Raw genomic sequence first — 22,666 nt, forward strand, 5'->3', positions numbered from 1 at the left:
GGGACTGATGGTTTTTTGAAGCCAGAATGATCATCTAGCCTGACCTCTGTAATATTACAGGCCATAAAATTTCACTTCGTTACCCCAGCTCTAAGCTGAATTTATCTCACTAAAGAGATAAAAAATAGGAGTCATATTTTCAAAGATATTTAGGTATTTAAAAGGTGGAGGTAAAAATATCTGTTCAGATTAGGTGCTTCTCATTGATTTCACGATAGGTTGACATCCAACAACGTTACACTGTTTTTGAAAACCTGAGTAGATCTCTCTCTGAGGGTTTTAAATGCCATTGAAAGTCTGGCCATACATACATGGTCATATATAGAAATCACAGTACTTTACACTTTTCTAAACGTAATTCATGGGGCAAGATAGAAATGCTCTTAGGAAGGGGCATGTTCACCCCCTTATGACTTCATTATCTAATAAGGAACTAACGTTTCCTCATTGTTTGGATGGGGATTTATTTTCCTAACTCAAACATCTCTCAGATGAATGCTAAAGTTAATATCTAAGGGGATGGAAGAGTCCACTATTCTAAGCACCAACCCTGAAAAGTGCCTGGATCTCATAAAGTAATTTAATTCTAAAAAGGCATTATAAATGAAGGAAAGGTATCACACTTGTGTATAAGAAAACATTTTAAGTGCCATTGTTGATGACATTTTAGCAGAGATTAATACAAGCTTCCTATTTATGACCATGAAAAATTCTGCATATAGTGATTTTTGAAATTATATATCATAGAGAAAAATATATCATGTTCTAGAGGATATTAGTTTTCCAGATGTTTTAGGTAAAATTTTGAAGGAGTTCAGTAACAATCCACAAATTAAGTTTTACTTTAGCTTTTCTCTTTTTTAAATTACATAATTGTTCTTTTTACTGCTGAGCAGAAGGTAACTAGGAGTAAAATTACAAAACACTTACAAATATGTTGTTATTTTTGCTATGGAAAAAGAAATATGTTAGAGAAGCAGAAAGAGGAACACCATAAAGAAATAAATTTCATTCCCCCCTCACTTGAAATTCCCCAATATGCATTTCACTACTACATCCCACCATCTCATAAAAAAGGCTGAGCCAGGTATATATTTCATTAAGTACTTAGGAATTTCTTAGTAAGCCTTCAGTTTGCAGGTGGGAATGCGATGGAAACAGAGTACTTCAAACTGTTTGATACATTTGAGGGAAATCTGAATTTAAAAATAAGTCTAAATAACTGTACCATGTAAATTATATTCCTCTAATCAGAGAACTGAGATTGGGGAAGAGCAGTAGGTATAATTTACTTCAACTTCAGCAAGGTTTTCAACACTGTCTCCCACAATGTTCATGTGTCCAAGTTAGGACATTATGGTCTGGATGAGCATACAACTGGTAAAAAAAAATGGTTGGATGGTCAGACCCAGAGGGTCATAGTTAATGGGTTGTGCTCTACCAGCATGTTGGTAACAACTGGACAACTGCAGGGACCTGTACTGGGACCTCTCCCAGTTAACACCTTTATCAATGACCTGTAGGAGATAACAGAGGGGTGTTAATTTGTTCCTAACAAACTAGGTGGGAACTTGTTGATACCCTTGAGAGTAGGGTCCTATCCAGAGGGACCTGAACAGGCTGGAAGAATGATGAGACAGGAACCTGCTGAAATTAAGCAAAGAAAAGTGCCAAGTGCTGCCCCTGAGACATAGGAGGGCCTGCAGTGGCACAGGCTGTGGACGGACAGGCTGGGAGCAGCCCTGCAGGAAAGACCCTGGGCCCTGATGGGCAGCGAGCTGAGCCTCAGCCTGCAAAGATGGCCAAGAGCTCCCTGGGTTGTATGAACAGGAGCACGGTCAGATAATACAGATAGTGATTATCCCCCTCTGCTCAGCACTCATTAGACCATATCTGCAATACCATGTCCAGTTTTGGGACCACCTATGCAAGAAAAAATTTAGCAAACTGGAGCAAGTTCAGTGGGATGGAGGAGGCTGTAGCTCTTGCCCTGTTAGGAGACACTGAGGACTGCGACTCAAACAAAAAGGCAACACAAGTTGTTGGATCTCCAATTTCACAAGCTACCTTTAACTAGTTATAAAAGCTGAGCAGTTTAGTATACAAGCCTTTTGAAGTCTGTCACCCTGATATCTCCCAGGTTGGAGGGTCAGTCTGAAGGCTAAGAAATTCATGTCTTGAAGAAAAATCTCCCTTGGTGGGCATATCACAGCATCCCTCCAGTTACCCTTACAGGAAGCTGTATTGGGAAGGTTCATTTTGCTTCTCACCCACTGCAGTGGTTGTTCCCATCTATTGATAATTCAGTCAACCATTTCTTCTCTTTATTAACTTTAATAATGATCTCTTATGTGACCACAAAATCCCTGTTGGCATTATTTCTGAAAATGTTTCACATACACAGGACTGCAAATATCATTTTGACCTGGATTTCCTTTGAGATCATTAATTCTCTGAGACTTTTTTCTCCATCTCATTAAATAAAACTTGTTTCAAATGTAATTAGGCTGGTTTAAATTTTATTACTTTTTACTTTTACAAAAATGGATGTAAGCAATCTTTCTGTTTCTGAAGATCTATATCGGGGTGTGATTACCCGTCTTCATTTGATAAATATCAGATGAACAATAACTTCTGATTTACTCAGAAGATGTCTTAACAAAATCTGGAGTAAATATTGTTACTTACTTAATGTTGTCTACTACTAAAATGGTATTTTAAATAGTCTAGCACTAATTTTTTGGTCTACCTGGCCAACCCAACTCAAGTACAGCTGGGAGTCCAGTGCCTTTTTCAGGTACTTACGCATGACTTAGGAATGAGTATCTTACAGCACCACTTTAATTTTGTTGTCTTTTAGAGCAACATGTATGTAAGCAATTAGCTTTGCTTAAGACAATGACTCTAAGAGAAACAACTACAACAAGCATAAAAAGAACATGTTGTTTTACAGGCCTTATGCGTCATTGCTAATTTAATTAGCTCCCATTTACCCACAAACACAGCTTGATGGATATATTCTGTTCTTTATTATGTCAATTAGCATCCTGCAACATGGTACTTGCTAAGATTATCTCATCTGTTGCAGATGACAATGCTTCTCAGTGGTCATATTCAGCAATATATAAGGCTTGCTAGAGCTAGTCCTTGTCAGCTCTTCTCAACTTCTGCTCCTCTGAGGCTGAGACTGTAATTATTAATGAGACCCTGAAAATTGGTCCAAAATGACCTCTGTAGAGGGAAGGGAGAGCTCGAAGTCATCAATAAACAGCTCCAAAGGCAGTTCTTCTGAAGTCTTAGTTTTATCTATCAGCATTAAAAAGCCAGTATATTAAAATGCATATATTTTCCTTTTGTTTACAGAGACATGAGCAAACAGGAACTGGGAAAAAAGACCTACTGGACTTTGCTGAAGACAGAAAAGGCATGGCCATCTTCACTGATGTTAGCTTTCACATTCCCATGTTTAGAGAAGCCTAGTACCACTAGTAACATCCAGGAGGTGTATATTCTAAAATAAAGAAAAAAATCCACACATGCACAGTAAAGATCTAGTGCCGATCCTGACACTTCCTGATTGCTAATAAGGAAAAATTACAATCTGACCAGTGGGTACCTAAACCCAAATATTATTACTGTAGGTATGGGTATTCATTTCCAACAAATAGCACAACAAACACAGCCCTTTATTTGTCTCCACTTCTCTTCTGACAGATCCACTTCATTGCTAAAGGGGAGCACATTATTCACTGTGTAACTCACATAAACTTCACACTAATATATTTGCTGTTTCTTGTGACTACATGATTTTGTGCGTTGTAATGACTGGTGACAAACTGGAAGCATTTTCATCTTTTCTTAGTGCAAATACCAAAACCTTCAAAATGAGAGAATAAAGCCTTATATTGCCTTCTCAGTGCGGCTCTCAGTCTTCTACCTAGTCACACAAAAGAGGTCCCTTTTGCCTGTACATAACTCCCTCTGACCACAGCAGGACGTCTGCATTCAGAACCGGAACACAAATTGCAACCCGAAAGCAGCAAGGATGCCACCTTCTTTCACAATGCCTTCTCTGGGACCGTCCAGATTAAATATTTGTATAACTAACACAGTAAATCCCCTAACACTCCTAAACCTGAAATGTTACGAGCCTCCGGACTGCAGCAGAATTAACTCATCACCTTTGTTTGCAGACTGTTTTCCTACCATACGATCCTTTCTGAGCAGTATTCAGTATCTGAATGGAGCATATCCATATGCACCAATTCATCACATTTTATTAAAAAACAGACTATTTACAGGTTTGTATAACATACTATGAAAAGTAATCTAATTTTGAAACAGGAATCGTTAGTTATAAGGCTAGAGTTACTTATACCTAATTGATACTTAAAGAAGACTGTTCAACAGGACATATTCGGTGAATTTTGTGGAAAATCTTTTGTGTAATGTTAGGTGCGAACAGAATATACGCAGAAAAGTTCCTTACCAGAGATGACACAAAGACACCATATAATCTGAACTGAGAATTAGTGTTTTCAGGAAATCAAGGGCTTCCTGAATAATTAGCATACAGCTGCTAATCACCCTGTAAATTGTTGTTACAACCAGACATAACCCTGCCAATACACTTCACTAGAAATTATTTAAATTGCTTGCTCACTTTCAAATCCCTGTAAAAGAAAGATGATCAAAAAGAGATATAAAAAAGACAGGCCTAAACCAGAAAAAAACTCAGCTTTCTGACTAATTTGGGGGCTGAGTTTATTCTCAAGGCTAGAAAAATAACAGCTGAACAAATCCACGAGTTAAGTCCTACAGGACTTAGCCTTTTGCCAGATACAGTAAAAGCCTTTTTTTATTTCTGTCATGAGAGGCTTCTTTAAATCCTAACTAAAGTTAAATGAAATTCTAATATATAGAGAGAATTCTAAAATATACATAAAGATAGAGAGAGAAAATTCTAATGTTTAATATTACCACCTTCCCCTCCTCTGCTCCCTTATTGCCCTAAGGAAAACATGTGAATCCACTACCACATTTAAATCCTAGCTACCACCTGGGAACTTTAGGAAGCAGATGAGTGTTTTCAATCAAAATTCCTGTTAGGAATATTGTCAAAGCAAAATAAGCAGAGAAAATTATTTGGGAGCATTTGATGTTATCTTGCATTGCACTTCTTTATCATGCTTTGCCTACTAATAGAGTATATTTTTATTTTATGCAGCACCTTTCATCTAAGAGACAAGAAAATGGACAAGAGAGAGGAATTAAACTGTTTATGGAAAAAAAATTAAGCTTTTTTTCCATTAGATTTTTGAAAAAGAGAGTGAGTTAATGAGGCAGAGATATATACCAAGGCTGTCCCAGATGGTAAGCACTATACAGAAAAAAGCTGTTACATCAGAAGTGGTGTGAGTTTGTTAAGGCTCAGAGAGGAGGCTTATGAGTAAAGGCAGAAATAACATCAGAAAGTATTAGATGTGGTTCCCCTTGACTATACACTAGTTTTATTCATTTCCCCTTTGTGACAATCAGTGCCATCAGGAATGAGCATTAAAAGCTTATTGGTACTTCAGGGGCTTCTGCTGGTTTTACTGTTTTTGGCACTGTGTCCATTAGTAACTAGGCCTGGGGAAACCCATCCAGCAAACATAAGAATCAACAAAACCCTTCATCTAAAATGCAGATAAACTTGAATGTACCAATTTTAAACTCATTTCAAGACCATGGCAAATAGCTTATAATACCAAAAGTATTTTGCCTCATTTCCTGACAGTTTTCTTAACTAGAGCATCGATTGGGGTAAAATAGGGTATGAATTTTAAATGTAATAGATATCCTTGAATAAAACTAAACAGCTACACTTCAGAATAAAAATGCTTTCTTCCTATTTAGTTTAATCCATTTACTAGTCAGTTTATCAGCTATTTGTCTGAATCAAAACCAGAAAATAGATTTATCCAAATAAAGTTAAGATGATTTTAATCTAGAGTGCAGCATAAGTTTCCTTAGGGCTTGCCTTAAAAATGGAGCTAATCCATTTTACGTACACAAATGCCTTCCGTGTCAAATCTGTGTGTAGCAAAGCCCGAAATCAGATTGGTATATTTTGATATATTTCTTTCTAACATAGTTCCAATGAAACCTGAATTGAAATTTCCAGTCCAATTAATTGACTTGATTGCCTGAAACAACTGACGTCACAGTTTTTCCCAAACAAACACCTCAGAACATTTACTTCACATCTGAAGCAGCAACCAAATGATCCATGCAGTAGTAATACTATATGTAAGGATAATAGTAGAAAGGAGATGAAATCTTGTCATGACACACAGGAACTGGATAACTTGTTTCTGTACAGTTTTTGATACACTTCACAACAATGAGGATTTATTATATCTATTTTATATATGGGAAAATCAGACATATAGAAATGTCAAGTGAATTACAGAAAACTAAACAGGAAAACAAGATGCAGAACAATCACTAGAATTCTCCTAATAGTCATGAAATTTTCCCTTCTGAAATCTAAGTGTTGCAATCTGGTATTGTTGTGGTGTAACCCAGCAGGCAGCTAAACACCACACAGCCATTCACTCACTCTCCTCCCACCCAGTGGGATGGGGGAAAGAATCGGGGAGAGAAAAAAAAAGTAATATTCATGGGTTGAGATAAAAACAGTTTAATAGGACAGAAAAGGAAGGGAAAATAATAATAATAATAATGATAATAATAATATAAAAATGATAAAATAATATACAAAATAAGTCATAGTGATGCACAATACAAGTGCTCACCACCCACCGACCAATGCCCAGCCAGTTCCTGAGCAGTGGTCGCCACCTCCAGCCAACTCCCCCCAGTTTATATACTGAGCATGACATCACATGGTATGGAATGTCCCTTGGGCCAGTTTGGGTCAGCTGTCCTGGCTGTGCCCCCTCCCAGCTTCTTGTGCACCTCCAGCCTTCTCAGTCGGGAGAGCATGGCCTTCTCAGTTGGTAGAGCATGGGGAGCTGAGAAGCCCTTGGCTAGGGTAAGCACTACTTAGCAACAACTAAAACATCGGTGTGTTGTCAACATTATTCTCATCCTAAATCCAAAACACAGCACTGTACCAGCTACTAGGAGGAAAAATTAACTCTACCCCAGCCAAAACCGGGACAGGTATCTGTCCCAAACTGCCATTAGATTAAGAAAGAGAAGCCTATCCACCAACAATTATTTTTTAAAAAAGTTTGGGTTTTTGTTGGGGTTTTTTTTTTCAAATGTTTTTCTCATGATTGGTCCTAATACAGAAGGAACTTCGGTTTAAGCAGAGTGGACAAAAAGAAAACGTGAGTTATTTCTTTATCGTTGAGTTATTTAGGCAGAAAGGCATTCTCATCTTTGAGAAACGTTTAGATGTTTTCGTTATTATACTCATAACTCAATAGTGCTAGTTTCTTAATCTCCATTTCCATTCCCAAACAAGGGATTCGAATACCTATGCACATTTTTTCAGTCCCAGCAATATCAATGCAAGTACATTAAGAATTATGAACTTCATCTTCTGGGTAGGAATAGATTTAAGCACACATTTGAAGTGATTACCAAAAGAGTGTCATCAGGCTGGGACTTGGCTCCTCCAGTAACTCAGTTTGGCTTCTCAGCTTAGGCTCTTGTCATTGTGGAAGAGCCACAATTAGGGTCCAGATCATGGAGCGATATCAAGGTAACAGGTTTATTTACAGTTTTCTTCTGTTTTCACCTGTTTGACTGAGTTGTCAGTTACATTGCTGCATTATCTTCTCCATTGTGACTGGAGTGCTGTATTCACAGAAACTCCTTCTATGCCAGTAGACTGAGTTTCTGAATTTCTGGGTCCAGATATTATCCTATCCCTTTTTCTGACCCCACCAATCTTCTTTCCCTCTCCTCATAAGGAGCAGCAAGCCTGTAACATGGCACCTGGCATAGCAGATACCTGAACTAGACACCCCAAATGGCAAACTGCACATACCAGCCAACATAAATTAAGCATGAAGCATCCACATTCTGCTTTATCATTTTAGTATCTTTAGTATTTAGGAGTATCTCCTCTCCTTATTTTTTCTGATGCATAACTTGGGCAAAGTGATACCACTTCTTAAGGAATGTAACATGCAGACATCTGCTTTTGACTTTTTGTAGTATACAGTTGTCCCTGGACCCCTTCTGTGCAAGTCTGCATAAGCAGGTTTTGTAGCTATCTGTAGGTTTGGATGAAAAAATATTTGGAATTTACAACATTTACAACTTAACCTGTCCTTCATTCTCCCTGCAGTTTACCTCTGATGGCCTTTCCAACAGATGCTTTTGTCTTCAGTAAGGACTATAAAAATCTATGGTAAAATCTATGTCTCCCGCTTCTAACTTATAATATATAATCAAGAAACAGCACTGGGACTACAATCCAGGCTGTAATAAAGTATGAAATCAGATGTAAAAGATTAGATTACTATGACCTTACTCATCTTTCCTAATACACTTTTTTTCCCCATAGTTTATCAGTGTCCATAATAGAAAATGGCATAAAACTGAGACTTCAGTGTTTGCAAATTATGTAAAAGGCTAATTAGATTTAAGAGAAATACAATGCTGAAAAAGAGGATAGGTCATAATGTGTTTGAATAGAGGTATTTTAATATTTCTGCTAGGAGTAGAAAAATCCCAGATCAACGGCAGTAGTTCAATGCCTTATCTAAGACTACTACTGGTAGCTAAGAACTTGTGAGTTCTACTTAATTTATTGCTGGATGCACTAGAAATAATAGAATTATGTAATAAACAAGCAAGGTTAAAGCCAGGCTGACATTTCACTGACTTCCCTGTACTTGTTGGAAGATCAAAGTTTTTGTCATTTTGTCATTTTGTCATTTACCCTCTTTTGATATCATGGCATGACAAGCATTTGATGAGAACAAATATTTAAAGACAAGGTGCAAAAGCTAACAGGCCACAAATACAGCTCCTTTGCTTACATGTAAGTGTAGAAACCATTACATTCTTCTTAGGGGAGGGATGCTTGTTGCAAAATAAATTTGACTATGTTCTTTTCCTATTTAAAATATGTTTCTCTAAATGCCTGCAATTCATTTGTGGGAAAATTAATAGTGATAAACTTATGGACCCATGCAAAGCAAGGAAAGACTCATGAAGAAACAGACTGCAGCCTCTAGGGAATTATTTTATGCTTCCACTTCATATTATAAAAAGTAATACTTAGCCACACTCAACATTGCCAGGAACTATTTTGTCATAAAATCATTTCAAATGTGCAAACAGAAATGATGAGCTAAAATAAAACTGGCAAGACATAAAAGCTGCTTTCCAGTGTGCTCTGGTAACTGAGAGCAGAATCTGGTCTAAAGATTTTTGTCTCGTGCAGATTATAGGTTGAGAAGTAATTAAAAAGGCCCTGTAGTCTGCCTATCTTATAATTATGCATTTATCTGAGAAGCATAGGACTTTTTCAGTGCTGAGGATGCATGTCTGTATCATAAATAAAAACCTGCTAACGAGAAGTTTGTAGGACTAAAGCAATCCAATTAAATGTCTTATTTAATTAATGTATCCATTTACTTCTTCATTTAGCTACATGTCTTTTCTGTTGTTTTATTCTCTCTCTGCCACAATCATGTGTTTATGGGGGCGAAGGATTCAAGAGAGGAAACAGGAGAGGGGGACATAATTTTTGAGGTTGTTCCTCTGGAGGTCATAGGCCACTGTGTCATAAAATCACTTTCAGAAATCTTCAGGTGTTCTCTGACAACTTGTCATCTTTCTGGTCCCCATTACTCCCATGCAAAGACCATTGCAAAATTTCACTTCCATGGTAGGACTTAGCAAACATTTCCAAAAAACAGTTGTTGGGTTTTTTTTAATTTTCCGTGTTTGCTGGTTTTCCAAGTTTAAACGGTTTCCTAGTTCTACATATCTCTCTCTTTTCATAGGTAAGGAACTCTGCCAAATCCTGCTGGATTTCTACAAAATTGCTGAAAATGCATCCTAAAACTTTCCATCCATATACTATTTCTTTCTAGTTAGTTGGTACAGCTAATAATGAGTTCTTTGAAGAACAAGAAATATTTAAGAATGAGATTTTTGATATTCATTTTGATACCATTAAGTATCCTTTTCTCATTAGAAACTACAACTTCTTTCAAGGGTGAGGGGGACCATTTTTCAGAAGCTTATATCTGCATTTTAGGAAGGACACAGTCCCTGTCCTGAAACAGTGAGCAGCCAAATGAAAATCTACTTCTAGGAGAAAGGCAATTTGTTTTAGTGAAGCAATGACAATCATACTGAAAATGCTGCAAAGACTATGTATATTGGAAGGCCTGAGAGATAATGAAATACCCAGTAAATTTTACCAGAGGTAATTTGTCAGACTGAATGTCTACATTTGGGTGTCCAGCATCAAATGCTTTGTTTTTTGGAAAACATTGTACGTGAAAAAAAAGTAGAGTGCTTGCTCTGGCCAAAAACATTAAAAGAGGCAACAGTCTTGTCATACTTGAAAATTCTAATCCTTGATTTTTGCACAGTAAATTCCAAACCTTCTGTGATGAAAGTTATCCAGAAACAGTCAAAATTTCAATTTATAATTTAAAGAGACCCTTTAAAATGGAAAACAGAGAGGTGATTTGGTGATCCATTTTATTCTCTAATGAGGGCTTTGGGATTTGTTATCTCTCCTTGAAGCTGTTCTGTATTAGGGAGGCCGTCTCTGCTGAGGATACAGGGAATGTTTCTTCAGATTTCAGCATGTCAAACCAGCTGCATATGTGAAGCAGGATTATATAGACCAAACACCTGATTAGAGAGTTCCTCTCTCAAGTGGCATCATGACCCATCCCTAGCTCCTAATAATGAGGGAACTTTTCCCTTTCCACCTAAAAATAATCAGGCAACATTGAAAAACTTTTTTCAGTATGGTGCTTAAGTTACAAGCTCCTGATAATAAAATAACAAGCCTTAGAATTTTGAAAGCGCTCTAAAATTATTACATTAATGCACCCTACAATATATTAAACCCAGGATAAGATGTGAAGACTCAGCACAACAGTATGCTATAGAAGGTAAAAAACAGCTCTGCTGACTGCTTGGTGCTGCAAGTTTAAATTATACTCCAGTGTCTTATGCATCAGATTTGGGAAAAATACAAAGTATATATTTATCGTTGTTCCTCTCCACAAACCATTATTGTCCTTCCTCTTTTCCCACTGAATTTAAAAGTCCTACTTTCTTCCCCCAAAGCAAAATTAAGCCCTTGGTTGGGCTAAAAATAAGTCCTTCTAATTTAGTATTTTAACTTTGGAGTAAATACGTTAAGGAAGGAATGCCTGAGTGGCTTTCAAAATGAGATAGATTGAATTGACTAGCTCTCTTCCGGGGTATGTGCCTCTTTCACTAAAAAAATAAAATTGTTTTGCCAACTTTTTTCCTCAGCTGTAACCAAAATTACTGCGGAGTAAGTGTTCAGTCAGTTTATGGCAATTCTGCCTAAAAATCCTATTAAGCAATAATAGGATTTGTTCTCAACTGACAGTTTCTGTTTTGAAAATACACCCCTGTGTGCTCTGAATTATCAGAACAAATTTTGATTGATTTGTTTCTCATCTTTTTCCTTTGAAAATAAAATTCTTGCTCTTTACCATTTTAGCACATTTTAAGAGGTGATTAAACTGCAGCCACTCAGCTTGTTTTTCAGATGTATAAAATTTTGCCCACCAGGAGCTTAAATTATATGTCTAACTGCAACCAGAAACTATCCTGTTTGCAGTTCTTGTCCTTAAAAGAAACATTCACTACAAGTTACTGCAAGAAATTTATCTATTTATTTGTATTTTTAGAAATATTCTAGAGGAAAATAATCTATAAAGTTTTATTTTTCATATGTTCTATATATCAAAGAAAATAGAGAGTCTTTGAAAGAGAAAAAAAGTTTTTGTGTAAGATAAACAAGATAGTATCTACCCAGTCTAAAACAGACAGTATTTTTGCTTAGTGATTTTGAATGCTTATTAGGGAACACTTTATGAGTATGAACATTAAATCAATTGCCTTTCTTAATGCTGAAAATTTCATGCTTTAGCTTTCAAGAGGCTTAGATAGCTATTTCCAATCCATTTTTATAGAAGGAAGTGAATAACAGACTTAACGTTGTATTTCAGTTAGAAATTAAGAAAAAAAAGATAGGAGGAGGAAAGTGAAAGAAGGAAAGCAATGTTATTTCGAATAATAAATGTGCATCGTCCCACCAGTGGTTTTGTCAGCCAAAACAACTTTAGTCTGAGTTGAGAATTATTTTGCATACGTAGCAGCAGGGGTACAAACACAGCAGTTACGGAACATCCCTACTTGAAAGGTGTGATTTATTTGATAGATTTTCAAAGTATATATCAAACACATAAGAACTTCACATGTAAATTACACTAATTATATTAAATTCCTGCACCTTAATCAGAGTTCCTTCATGTGCCTCCTTCACTCTCTGGCTCTATGAAGTGCTGAGCACTGTCTGTGTCCATGGAGGCCATTACTACTGAAAGTAGATAATGAAATATCCTGTGGGACATTGCATTTCAAGACACACTGTTCAGATTTCTCAGTAACTCACTGGTGAATATTTTGCATCAGAGTAGGACATAACCTGTCCCCTCTTTTAGCTCTCTTTATCCTGATCTTTGACCTTCCATTTGCTAGCCAGTGGTTTGTTAGACAATAATGATTTTGATGAGAGTCTCCCTTTGGGCTTACGTGTTCTGTGGATCAAACCTCTCATATCCTCACTCAAAGCTTCCCTCCCCCTCCCCCCCCCCCCCCACTCCTTTTTTTTATTTTGGGGAAGTTTTTTTTTCTTTATGTTATCAGTCACAAAGCTGAGCCTTCACTTACGGAGGTGTACGGACCCCGTGGAAAACATAACTGACGGGGACTTGTTTGGTGCTGAGCCTTCCTCATAGTCCAAACACAAAGAAGAGAGATTTTTAGTTCGCTGAGATACAACCCGTTACAATAGCCAGGATGTTAAATATGCAAAAAGGAAATATCTGATTAAAAATATATAATTCAAATCACTCACCTTCTATAGGATTTGGGGGAAAAGGTGAATTTTATTTTTAAGGTTTGATTTTGTTGCTAAAGCTAAAAAACAGGTTTAAATTAGGGCATAAGATCTGCCACAAAGATTGACCGTTTTCTGCCATACAGATTGACTACTTCTTCTAAATATTATCTCTAAGGCTAAGATATAGATTTTCATAAACCACCATTTTTTCTCCCCCCCCCCCCCCCACACCCCCCCCCCCCCCCCCCCCCCCCCCCAATTACTTGTTGTGTTGTGCAGGAAGTATTTCTTTCCTGTGAAGTAATCCTGAATCAGCAGCTGACTACTTGCATCACAAATGATAACAGACCCCTCTCATCCCTCCCTTTCCTTCAGGAAGGAACTGAAGAAAATTTGTGGCCCTCTTTGTCTGCTATATCTTCCTTTTTTTATGACGTTTGACATTTCTAAAGCTAAGTCTTATTACAGGCTATTACCTTGTGACTGTGAGCTGAGAAGAGTCCTTATGAAAATCAGAGAACACAAACATATCTGTAAATGCAAACACAGAAATTGTGAACATGGGAAAGCAAGAAAGCATCTAGTGAAATTTTAGCATATTTCTAAACCACTAAATAAAAGATGAAATAGCAGGCGAAGGTGGAAAATTAAGTCAGGAACAAACAGGGATCCATCTAATGCACCCTAAATATTTCTACAGTTTTGAACAAAGAGAGTTAAGGGTTATTCTTTCTTCTTATAAATTAAAAGTCAACGTCTTTGCTCTCAGAAAAACACAGAAGTTAATAATTAGAATCCAATACTAGAAAATTTTGAAGAAGTATAAAGGGAGGCATTTAGTCTCTCTCATTAGCTTTTATTAACAACCTTCTGCGTTTGTGAAATCAGTGTAACAAGTTACAAATGATGCATGAAATTAAAAATTTCTGTTTACCCTATAGAGTTTTCATCCATGGTTGGCAATGCCCCGCTGCAATATATGTAGTAATAGGTTGCCAGACCTAGCCAAAACCCCTCCAAAAAATGTGCTTTCTTGGTCTAAAAAGAACTGTGAAAATGTTGTGGGCTTCTTTTTTTTTCACACAAACTATTGTTTTTCCTTTGTACAGGAGCAAGTTTACCATGCCTCTCAGTGACCTCATGAAATAAGTACAGCCCAGAAACCTGCATGCAGCGTACAGGCTGAAGGGCACTGGACAGTAGCAGGCATCAGGCTGATGCTCAGATCAGAAAACAAAACAAAACAAAATCTAATATTTGCAACATACTGTCTCACTAGACCACATGTTAAACATGTCCATAAATCCAGGGCTTACTAGGCCAACACTCAGCAAAATGGTTCTGTGCCTTCCTGGTGGATGATGGTGACGTTTAAAAGAAAGACTTCCTTTGATACATTGCATAGTTTCTGACAGGAAAAATACCTGTAGATCTTTAAGCAGTGCTTTCAGGATAACCATGCTTTCTAAGAGACACAAGATCTTAACTCACTACCCCAAATTCAGCTGCACTGAATCGAAATGGTTCCTTTCAGTCCTTACACATGCTTTCAGTCTGTCATCATGTGAATTGTGTACATTACATGTCTTTCTATGGCTCCATGTTCATGTAGGAGATTTTTTTTTTTTCTTCCCACTGTTTCTTCTTTCATTAATCTCCCTCCAGGTATTCCTCATGAACAAACTGAGCATTCTAAATGAAAGATTTTGATCCAGAAAATGCAAAAAACCACATTATTTTCTTTTCCTTTAAGGTTTTTAGGTTGCAGCCTCTTTCCAAATTGCTTCTGTGTTTGTAAACATTTTTATCCATAGCTGAAATTTTGCCTTAGAGTTGGAAATTTCTTTCTGTTCAATCACTATTAGAACAGGATTAAAGAATGAGATCAGAAGGCATTATCTAAGTTATGAGGTCTTTAGAGGGCCAAATGATGCATAAAAAAAAAGTATCAGGTAACTTAAATTTTCCCCACCATTACTCTTAACTATTACTGCTTCTTTCTTGGACTTTCTTGTGCCTGAATTTGATAAACACATGGAGGCTTAGGCAACAGTGTCAGTTTTCAGTGCTGGCCCTGACAGCTGTTTCCATAACAAGCTGCAGTAACTTCCCATCTCTTCTTTGTTTTGGGGTAGCAGTAAATAAACCAATGAATATAAACCCAGTTATGAATAAACACAACTGTTTGGTGTTCAGTGCTGAACAGTGAGAAGCGCACATATGAGAAGAACCTGTTCATTTGTGTTGCACAAAACGTCCGGCTATTTTGTAGTTTATTACATTTAGGCATAGTACTTTGCCTTACTCCTTGTTGAACTGAATCTTGTTAATTTTTAAGAAATATTTTTTCAGTTAACTATAACTTTCATTAAGATTGTCCAGTGTATATTAACAATAGTTTTGATAACTTTGTAAAAAAAAAAATAGTTATCTGTTTTTTCAGTCCCAATGGACAATGACACAAAGTAACAAGAAGTGCAAAAAACATTTTCTGTGTGTATAAACTGTTGTCAAGGACATACTTTTCTTTCTTCCTTCCATGTTCCTTCTGTACAAGACATTTTCTTATTCTGTCTCTTTTTTTGTTTTGGCCTCCTATAAATTCTAGTGCTATACAACAAAAATTTCCTTCTGTCAGTTGACTCAGTATATGTATTTAACATGTGCTAAGCACATTATTAAATTGATATTAAATCCTACTTAATGAAATCTTCTTCCAAAGGAGAGACTAAACAAAATAAAAGACATCGGCAGGTTACTGAAAAGATATTTGAACTTCAGTTGGTGAAATCTTCATATTCCAAAACTTACACTTTTAATATATGCGTTGTTACTACCTACTATACTTAATATAAAAATCTATAACTTTTCCTAATGTATTCGTGCATAACAATGACAGTGAAGTGATTCTTTCCTTAAACTTAGTGGAACACAACTGATATTTTTATCTTTTACTACAAAAGAGTGCAGCCAAATTGTTAAGGGCAAATGCTTGATGGATTCCTTTTTTACAGAACAGCAGAATAGCCAAAGTGCCTTGTTATTCTGAGTGTTTCTTCACCTTGCTGTCCAAAGGATAGAGCTATTTTTAAAATTACTTTCCTTTGTGTGAGAGATGTAGTGCTGTGCAGCTTTTTAGTATTTATTTCTCATTTACAGTACTTGTTATGAGAAAAGAAAGCAAATAACAAAATGCATACACTTACTCCCGTAGAAAGCAATAACAATATTTCTGGCTGTATTAAATCTTTTATAGCTCTGTAAGTTCTCAGGCTCCTGAAGAGAAATAAATTCCAGTGCAATTATGCAAACCCATAAATACGTAGGTAGACAGTAGATAGCTACACGTTCTGCTATGGGTAGTGTGCTTCTGCTACTTATGTTTCAAGGAAACTGATGTGACCAAAGCAGAATACACATTCCAACAAAAAGCAGATAAACCTATTATTAAAAGGTTTAGCAGCAGAACTATATGGGATGTGCCTTGGTGATCAACACCAATTGTCAGGTATCACCTTAAAAATAAAGTGTTGCAGCCAGTCAATTCACAAAATTCCTCAAGGCTATTAGGGAGGAAGAAGGATAGACAAGTGATCAGTCCATCTTAAATATTCCTGTGATATCCATCACTGTTGTATCTTATTTCATTTAGGAACTCAGGACTTCCACAATCATCTCCTCTTACTGTAGATAACCACATTATTTGAATGATTCGATAAACTTACCAAACTCCACCTTAAAAAAAATGTTAGGTGTCTTATGCCTGTTACTTTTATTGGCTACTGTTCCAAAATTGCATTTTTATGATTGCCAAAAAGTCTCTTCTGCTTTTTTTTACTTAAATGTATTCCTGTCCAGTTTAACAACCAATTATAGCTATGCTAGAACTATCATTTTGTTTGAACAGCTGTTGTACCTCAGCTACTGTGTTTGAAGAGAACAATCATGTGCCCTTTATACCTTCATTTTGCTAAATAAGCCAGTCTTTTGGTGTCCTCTTTTAGAAAGGGTACATTCTTCCCTATATTATTCCAATAGAGGGAATTTTGCATTTTTTCCAGCTTGACTATGAGTGAACAGAACTATACTTAGTATTGTAGATGACGAATCATCAGTGCATGACAATTCCTCTCCACACATGCAGATGTATCTTTCCTGATGTACTCAAGAACTGCTGTCACCTTTTAGTTGTTATATCTCATTGCTGATGCCTTGTAATCCTATCATTGATTCCAAGCCTTCTTCACTTAGGGTTTTGGGTTAAGTTTTAGCTAAAGCATATGGTCATACTTTTATATTATTGAGTTTAATTCCTGCTCTGTTATTGCAGACTCTGAGGCATACAGGACGGGGTTATATAGGAAAGGTCATCCCTCCAATATGATATTTTAATCTTCCTCTGTATTGACAATGTCTCCCAACTTTTTTTCACAAAAAAAATTACATCAACTTACTACTCCCTTTTTTTTTTCCCATCAAAGTCATAAAAATACTAAATAAGGTCCTCTTTAAGATCTGACCTTCAAGAATTTCACTAGTAATCTCTTCTTTTTTTGGACACAAATAAATTCCTCTCCTTCAGCTAGTTTTTTCCGCACTTTATCATTCTTACAAAAAGCCTGTTTTCCTCATTTTAACCTAATTTTTTCAACATTGTACTGCATTAAATGCTTCACTAATGCCAAGATAGATGAGATATAGACCATTTCTCTTTACTGTAAAACTCAATTGTCTTATAAAGACACAAGAGTACTCTGTTGAAATAGTCTTCATAAACCCAGTTGGGAATTAAAGCATCTGAAACATATCTACATTTAGCAATCTATTCCCCCCTTTCTCCAGGACTGTAAATAGATGCCTATATTCTTTTATCCTTTCTTTACTGAGCCTTAGTGTCCTATAGGCTTAAATTAACTGTCCACACATAGTTAGGTGTGCTTGCTTGGAAGAGAAAGACACCTTCTTCCTCAGGCCTTATGTTGCTTCCTCAAGCCTATTCTGTTGTAAGATTTAGGAACCCTGGAGAAGGTAAGTTACACATAACAAGAACTCTTAAGTTGTAGTGACAATATTTTTCATGATAACCTACTGGTCAGAGCGCTCACCTACAGAAAATAAGCCTATGTTCAGCCTGAGAAAGAAGTAACATCTCAGAAAAAAAAAAAAAATCCTTAATCTCCTTGCAATAGACAGGCTCTGCCTCTTCTGAAGCTGAGCCACTGGAAAGCCAGAAATCAATGAATTCAGGTCATACTGAAGAAAACAAGGGCAGCCTAGATCTAGACAACTGTTTAGGGCTGAAAGTGTAATAGAAAGATTCTGGGCTCTGTTGACACAGATCCTGTCTTCGACAGATATCACTGCAGGTAAGAGAATGCATATTTCAGATAACTAGCTCTGGAAGCCCACTTTCATTCCTGTGCCTTGACTGCCTCCAACATTAGGTAAGAGATGGACACCCTCATGTCTTGCTCTCCCCCACATCCTATGGCCCATGCACTCCAGGAATTCATCAGCCTAACTCCAAGTGATAAAGCAGCAGCTGCCAGGAGGGAATGCTCTAGGGAGCATGAGGCTATTGATTAATAGGTTATTATTCCAGAGATTCCACTCTATTAAGTACCCATTAACAGTAGGCAGAATGCCCCATAGGGTCTTCGTTAGATGAAGACTGCTGCTGTCTTTTTTCCTGATCTTTAAGTTTTCAAAAGGCAGATGTTTAACTCCAGAGGTGGTCCAGATACGTTCTGGAGATACCTAAGGACCATTCAGAGTCAATGGAAAGAGACATCTAAACTATGTGGTACTGCTTTCATTCTCGTGCAGTTCTCTTTCTTTCCAGTGACTTCAGTCAGTGGCATTTAGCAGACAATGGGAGGTGGAGACTGTGTTGCTCCCATCACCATACCAGGTCACAGGCACTGCCTACAAAGGTACATTAACAGAGCAATTTTTACTTTGTCTAAATATGTTCTAAAGACATATATATGAATGAGCTTCTAGTTAGCACATCAGCAATTTTCAAGGCAAAGTAAACTATACTAAAATTGATAGCTTTATTAAAATGCCTAATTTTTTTTTATTATTTTATGCTGAGGGGTTTTTTTCAATTTTATTCTGAATTTCAATATTGGTGTATTTTGATTTTTTTTAGTTTCATTTTAATAAGTTTTTAAAAAGAAAACCTGAGAAGGCAACTTAATTAAAAAAATTACAGAAAGAGAAAGCAAATGTTTTTCCAACCATGTTACTGATATAGCATGTATAGATATTCAAAGAATCGATATCTAGGCTACATTGGCCACACTTATTGTATTTGATGTAGGTGGCAAGTTTTTGGTAGCAGCAGGGGCTGCAGTGAGAAGAGGCAGGGTCTGCCCCGTGCTGGACACAACCGGTTCCAATCCATTCCAGCTGGCTCCAAGGAACCCACCACTGGCCAAAGCTAAGAACATCAGCCAAGCTGGTGGTGCCTGTGGGGAAACGTGTTGAAGAAAAAATAAAAACAGTTGTGCAGCAGCTGTGAGAGAGAGGAGTGAGAGAAAACATGAGAGAAACAGCCCTGCAGACACCCAGGCCAGAGAAGAAGGAAGGGGAGGATGTGCTCCAGGCACCAGAGCAGAGATTCCCCTGCAGCCCATGGAGAAGACCCTGGCTGGAGCAGTTCATGGAGTGCAGCCTATGAGGAGGGACTCTACCCTACTCTGTAGCAAGAGGACAGTGTTAGGAGGAAAGAGCGGCAGAGAAAAATTGTTGTGAACTGACTGCTACCCCCATTCCCCAATCCCCTGCACTGCTCGAGGAGGGAGGAGGTAGAGGAGTCAGGAACAAAGCAGAGAAGTTGAGGCTAGGAAGAAGGGAGGGGTCGGGGGAAGGTGGTTTTAGTTTTTCCCTTTGCTTCTCACCATCCTACTCTATTCTTAATTGGCAATAAATTAAATTAATCTTTCCCAAGTTGAGTTTGTTTTGCCTGCGATGACAATTGGTGAGCCATCGCCATCTTTATCTTGACCCATGAACTTTTTCACCTTATTTTCTCCCCTTCTCTTGCTGAGGAGGGGGAGTGAGAGAGCAGATGGCTGGGTGTCTGACAGCTGGCCAAAGTCAACCCATCACATCTACATTACTGGATAAGATATTGCTTTATATGCTAGAGTTAACTGGCTGTAAAACTCCTCAGAATTAATATAGACAAGGTTTTTAATCCAGCTTTTCTTGTGTCCAGGGTTCTTGAAATAAATCTGGACCCTCAAAGAGAGAGATTTATTTGGGCTTTTTTAAATAAACTTCTGAACCTGCGTCTCTGACTTCTCTCCCCCTTCACATTTTCAAGCCTGTATATGCCCCAGAATACTTTTGGTAGGAATGCAAAGACAAAAGGGAGGTAAAATTTGGCCCTCCAGCCATCACATTATAGACATTTCTACAAAATCTAGTCATATATAAGCATGATGATAAATCCATACAGAGGAAGTATTCTGCTTTACTTGTCATATATGGATGCAACTTAAAGGAGTCTAAAATATTTTCGAAAAGAGCAATCTTTTTAAGCTGTTTTCTTTCTCAAAATATTTGCAGTTACATTTGTTGGGAATGGAAATAATCAAAAAATTCCATCCTGGGGACAGTCATAGAATGAGTGAGTCACTAACAAACAATTTCTTTTAGTCTGCTGAAGGAGAAATTGTTTTATTAGTTTACTATACACTTAATTCCCACAATCTACCTCTGAGGATCTTGGGGATATTTCATTCATATAAATGAATTTCCTGTAGAAAATTCTGTCTAATCACACATAGTTCTTCAGTTTTACATAAGAGACAGTTTATGTCTTCACTGATTTACCTTCTCTAACTGTGGAATGCTAATATAAACCTGGGAAGAGAAGGTACGGGACCCTAATCTTAATCCATCTAAATATAAAGCCAGATTTTGAAGTTACTTTTACTCAAGGGCTATTCTAAATAGTTAGATATTTCAGTTACTTGGTCCTCATTTCACATCTACTAAAACTGTTTTGTCACCTAGAGGATTTTGGAGCATAAAAGTCACATCAACAATTGCACATCAATCCAGAGTTCAGGATGCAAGAGGGAGTTTTAGTTAAGCTGATTTTAAAAGCAGTTCATGGTAACTGCCCCTTGCAAATCTTCCCAACTGTACCAAAAAAGGTGGCCTAAGATGTTTACTTGAAATGTACTGCAATGCCCGTGCAATCTACAATTCAAGGTCATCTCCTTAGGTAGACTGATCTCCTTGCATTGCATTTATCTAGATAAAATGTAGATATGAATATGTGTATATTTATATGCAATGTGTTAAATCTATATGTACGTGTTTTATAAATATTTATACACATACATATGTATATATGGCTGGACGGTCACACTCAAAGAGTTGCAGTCAACGGCTTGATGTCCAAGTGGAGGCCAGTGATGAGTGGTGCTCCTCAAGGGTTTGTATTGAGACCGGTGTTGTTTAACACCTTTGTCGGCGAAATGGACAGAGGGTTTGCGTGCACCCTCAGCAAGTTTGCCAACGACACCAAGCTGTGTGGCGTGGTCAACATGCTAGAGGGAAGGGATGCCATCCAGAGGGACCTTGACAGGCTAGAGAGGTGGGCCCGTGCAAACCTCATGAAGTTCAACAAGGCCAAGTGCAAGGTCCTGCACATGGGTTGGGGCAATCCCAAGCACAAATACAGGCTGGGTAGAAAATGGATTGAGAGCAACCCTGAGTAGAAGGACTTGGGACTGTTGGTTGATGAGAAGCTCAACATGACCTGGCAAATGTGCACTTGTAGCCCAGAAAGCCAACTGTATCCTGGGCTGCATCAAAAGAAGAGTGACCAGCAGATCGAGGGAGGTGATTCTCCCCCTCTACTTTGCTCTTGTCATACCCCACCTGGAGTACTGCATTCAGCTCCGGGGCCTCCAACATGAGAAGGACATGGATCTGTTGGAGCAGGTCCAGAGGAGGGACACAAAGATGACCAGAGGACTGGAGCACCTCTCCTATGAAGAAAGGCTGAGAGAGTTGGGGTTGTTCAGCCTGGAGAAGAGAAGGCTCCAAGGAGACCTTATAGCAGCCTTCCAGTACCTGAAGGGGGCCTACAAGAAAACTGGAGAGGGACTTTTTACAAGGGCATGTAGTGATAGGACAAGGGGTAATGGCTTTAAACTGAATTAGGGTAGATTTAGATTAGATACAAGGAAGAAATTCTTCACTCTGAGGGTGGTGAGGCATTGGAACAGGTTGCCCAGAGAAGCTGTGTGTGCCCTATGCCTGGAAGTGTTCAAGGCCAGGTTGGATGGGGCTTTGAGCAACCTGGTCTAGTGGAAGGTGTCCCTGCCCATGGCAGGCGTGTTGGAACTAGATGGTCTTTAAGGTCCCTTCCAACCCGAACCATTCTATGATTCTATGACATGTACATATATGAAAAATCAATGTTGTAGTCCAGTGAAAAAGGAAATAGTAAATCTCTAGTGTTTGAGCATACTTGATATACCAGCTTGATTTCTGCATTCCTGTCACATACTATCAGCCATTAGTCTGAACACAAGCAAA

General features: G+C 37.7%; 1 protein-coding gene across 1 annotated transcript in view; it reads right to left on the minus strand.

The window, feature by feature from the left end:
- NETO1 (neuropilin (NRP) and tolloid (TLL)-like 1) overlaps window positions 1–20,115 on the minus strand; it is a 192,816-nt gene extending 172,701 nt beyond the window's left edge. Inside the window, exons 1-2 of the mRNA XM_009333501.1 lie at window positions 20,070–20,115; window positions 19,396–19,572 (exon numbers count right to left, since the gene is read on the minus strand). Coding sequence (XP_009331776.1) covers window positions 19,396–19,572; window positions 20,070–20,115 — 223 coding nt within the window. The remainder of the gene's footprint in view (window positions 1–19,395; window positions 19,573–20,069) is intronic.
- Window positions 20,116–22,666: the final 2,551 nt, after the last annotated feature.

Source organism: Pygoscelis adeliae, unplaced genomic scaffold (assembly GCF_000699105.1).
Source record: "Pygoscelis adeliae isolate BGI_AS28 unplaced genomic scaffold, ASM69910v1 Scaffold140, whole genome shotgun sequence".
NCBI classification, from domain to species: domain Eukaryota; kingdom Metazoa; phylum Chordata; class Aves; order Sphenisciformes; family Spheniscidae; genus Pygoscelis; species Pygoscelis adeliae.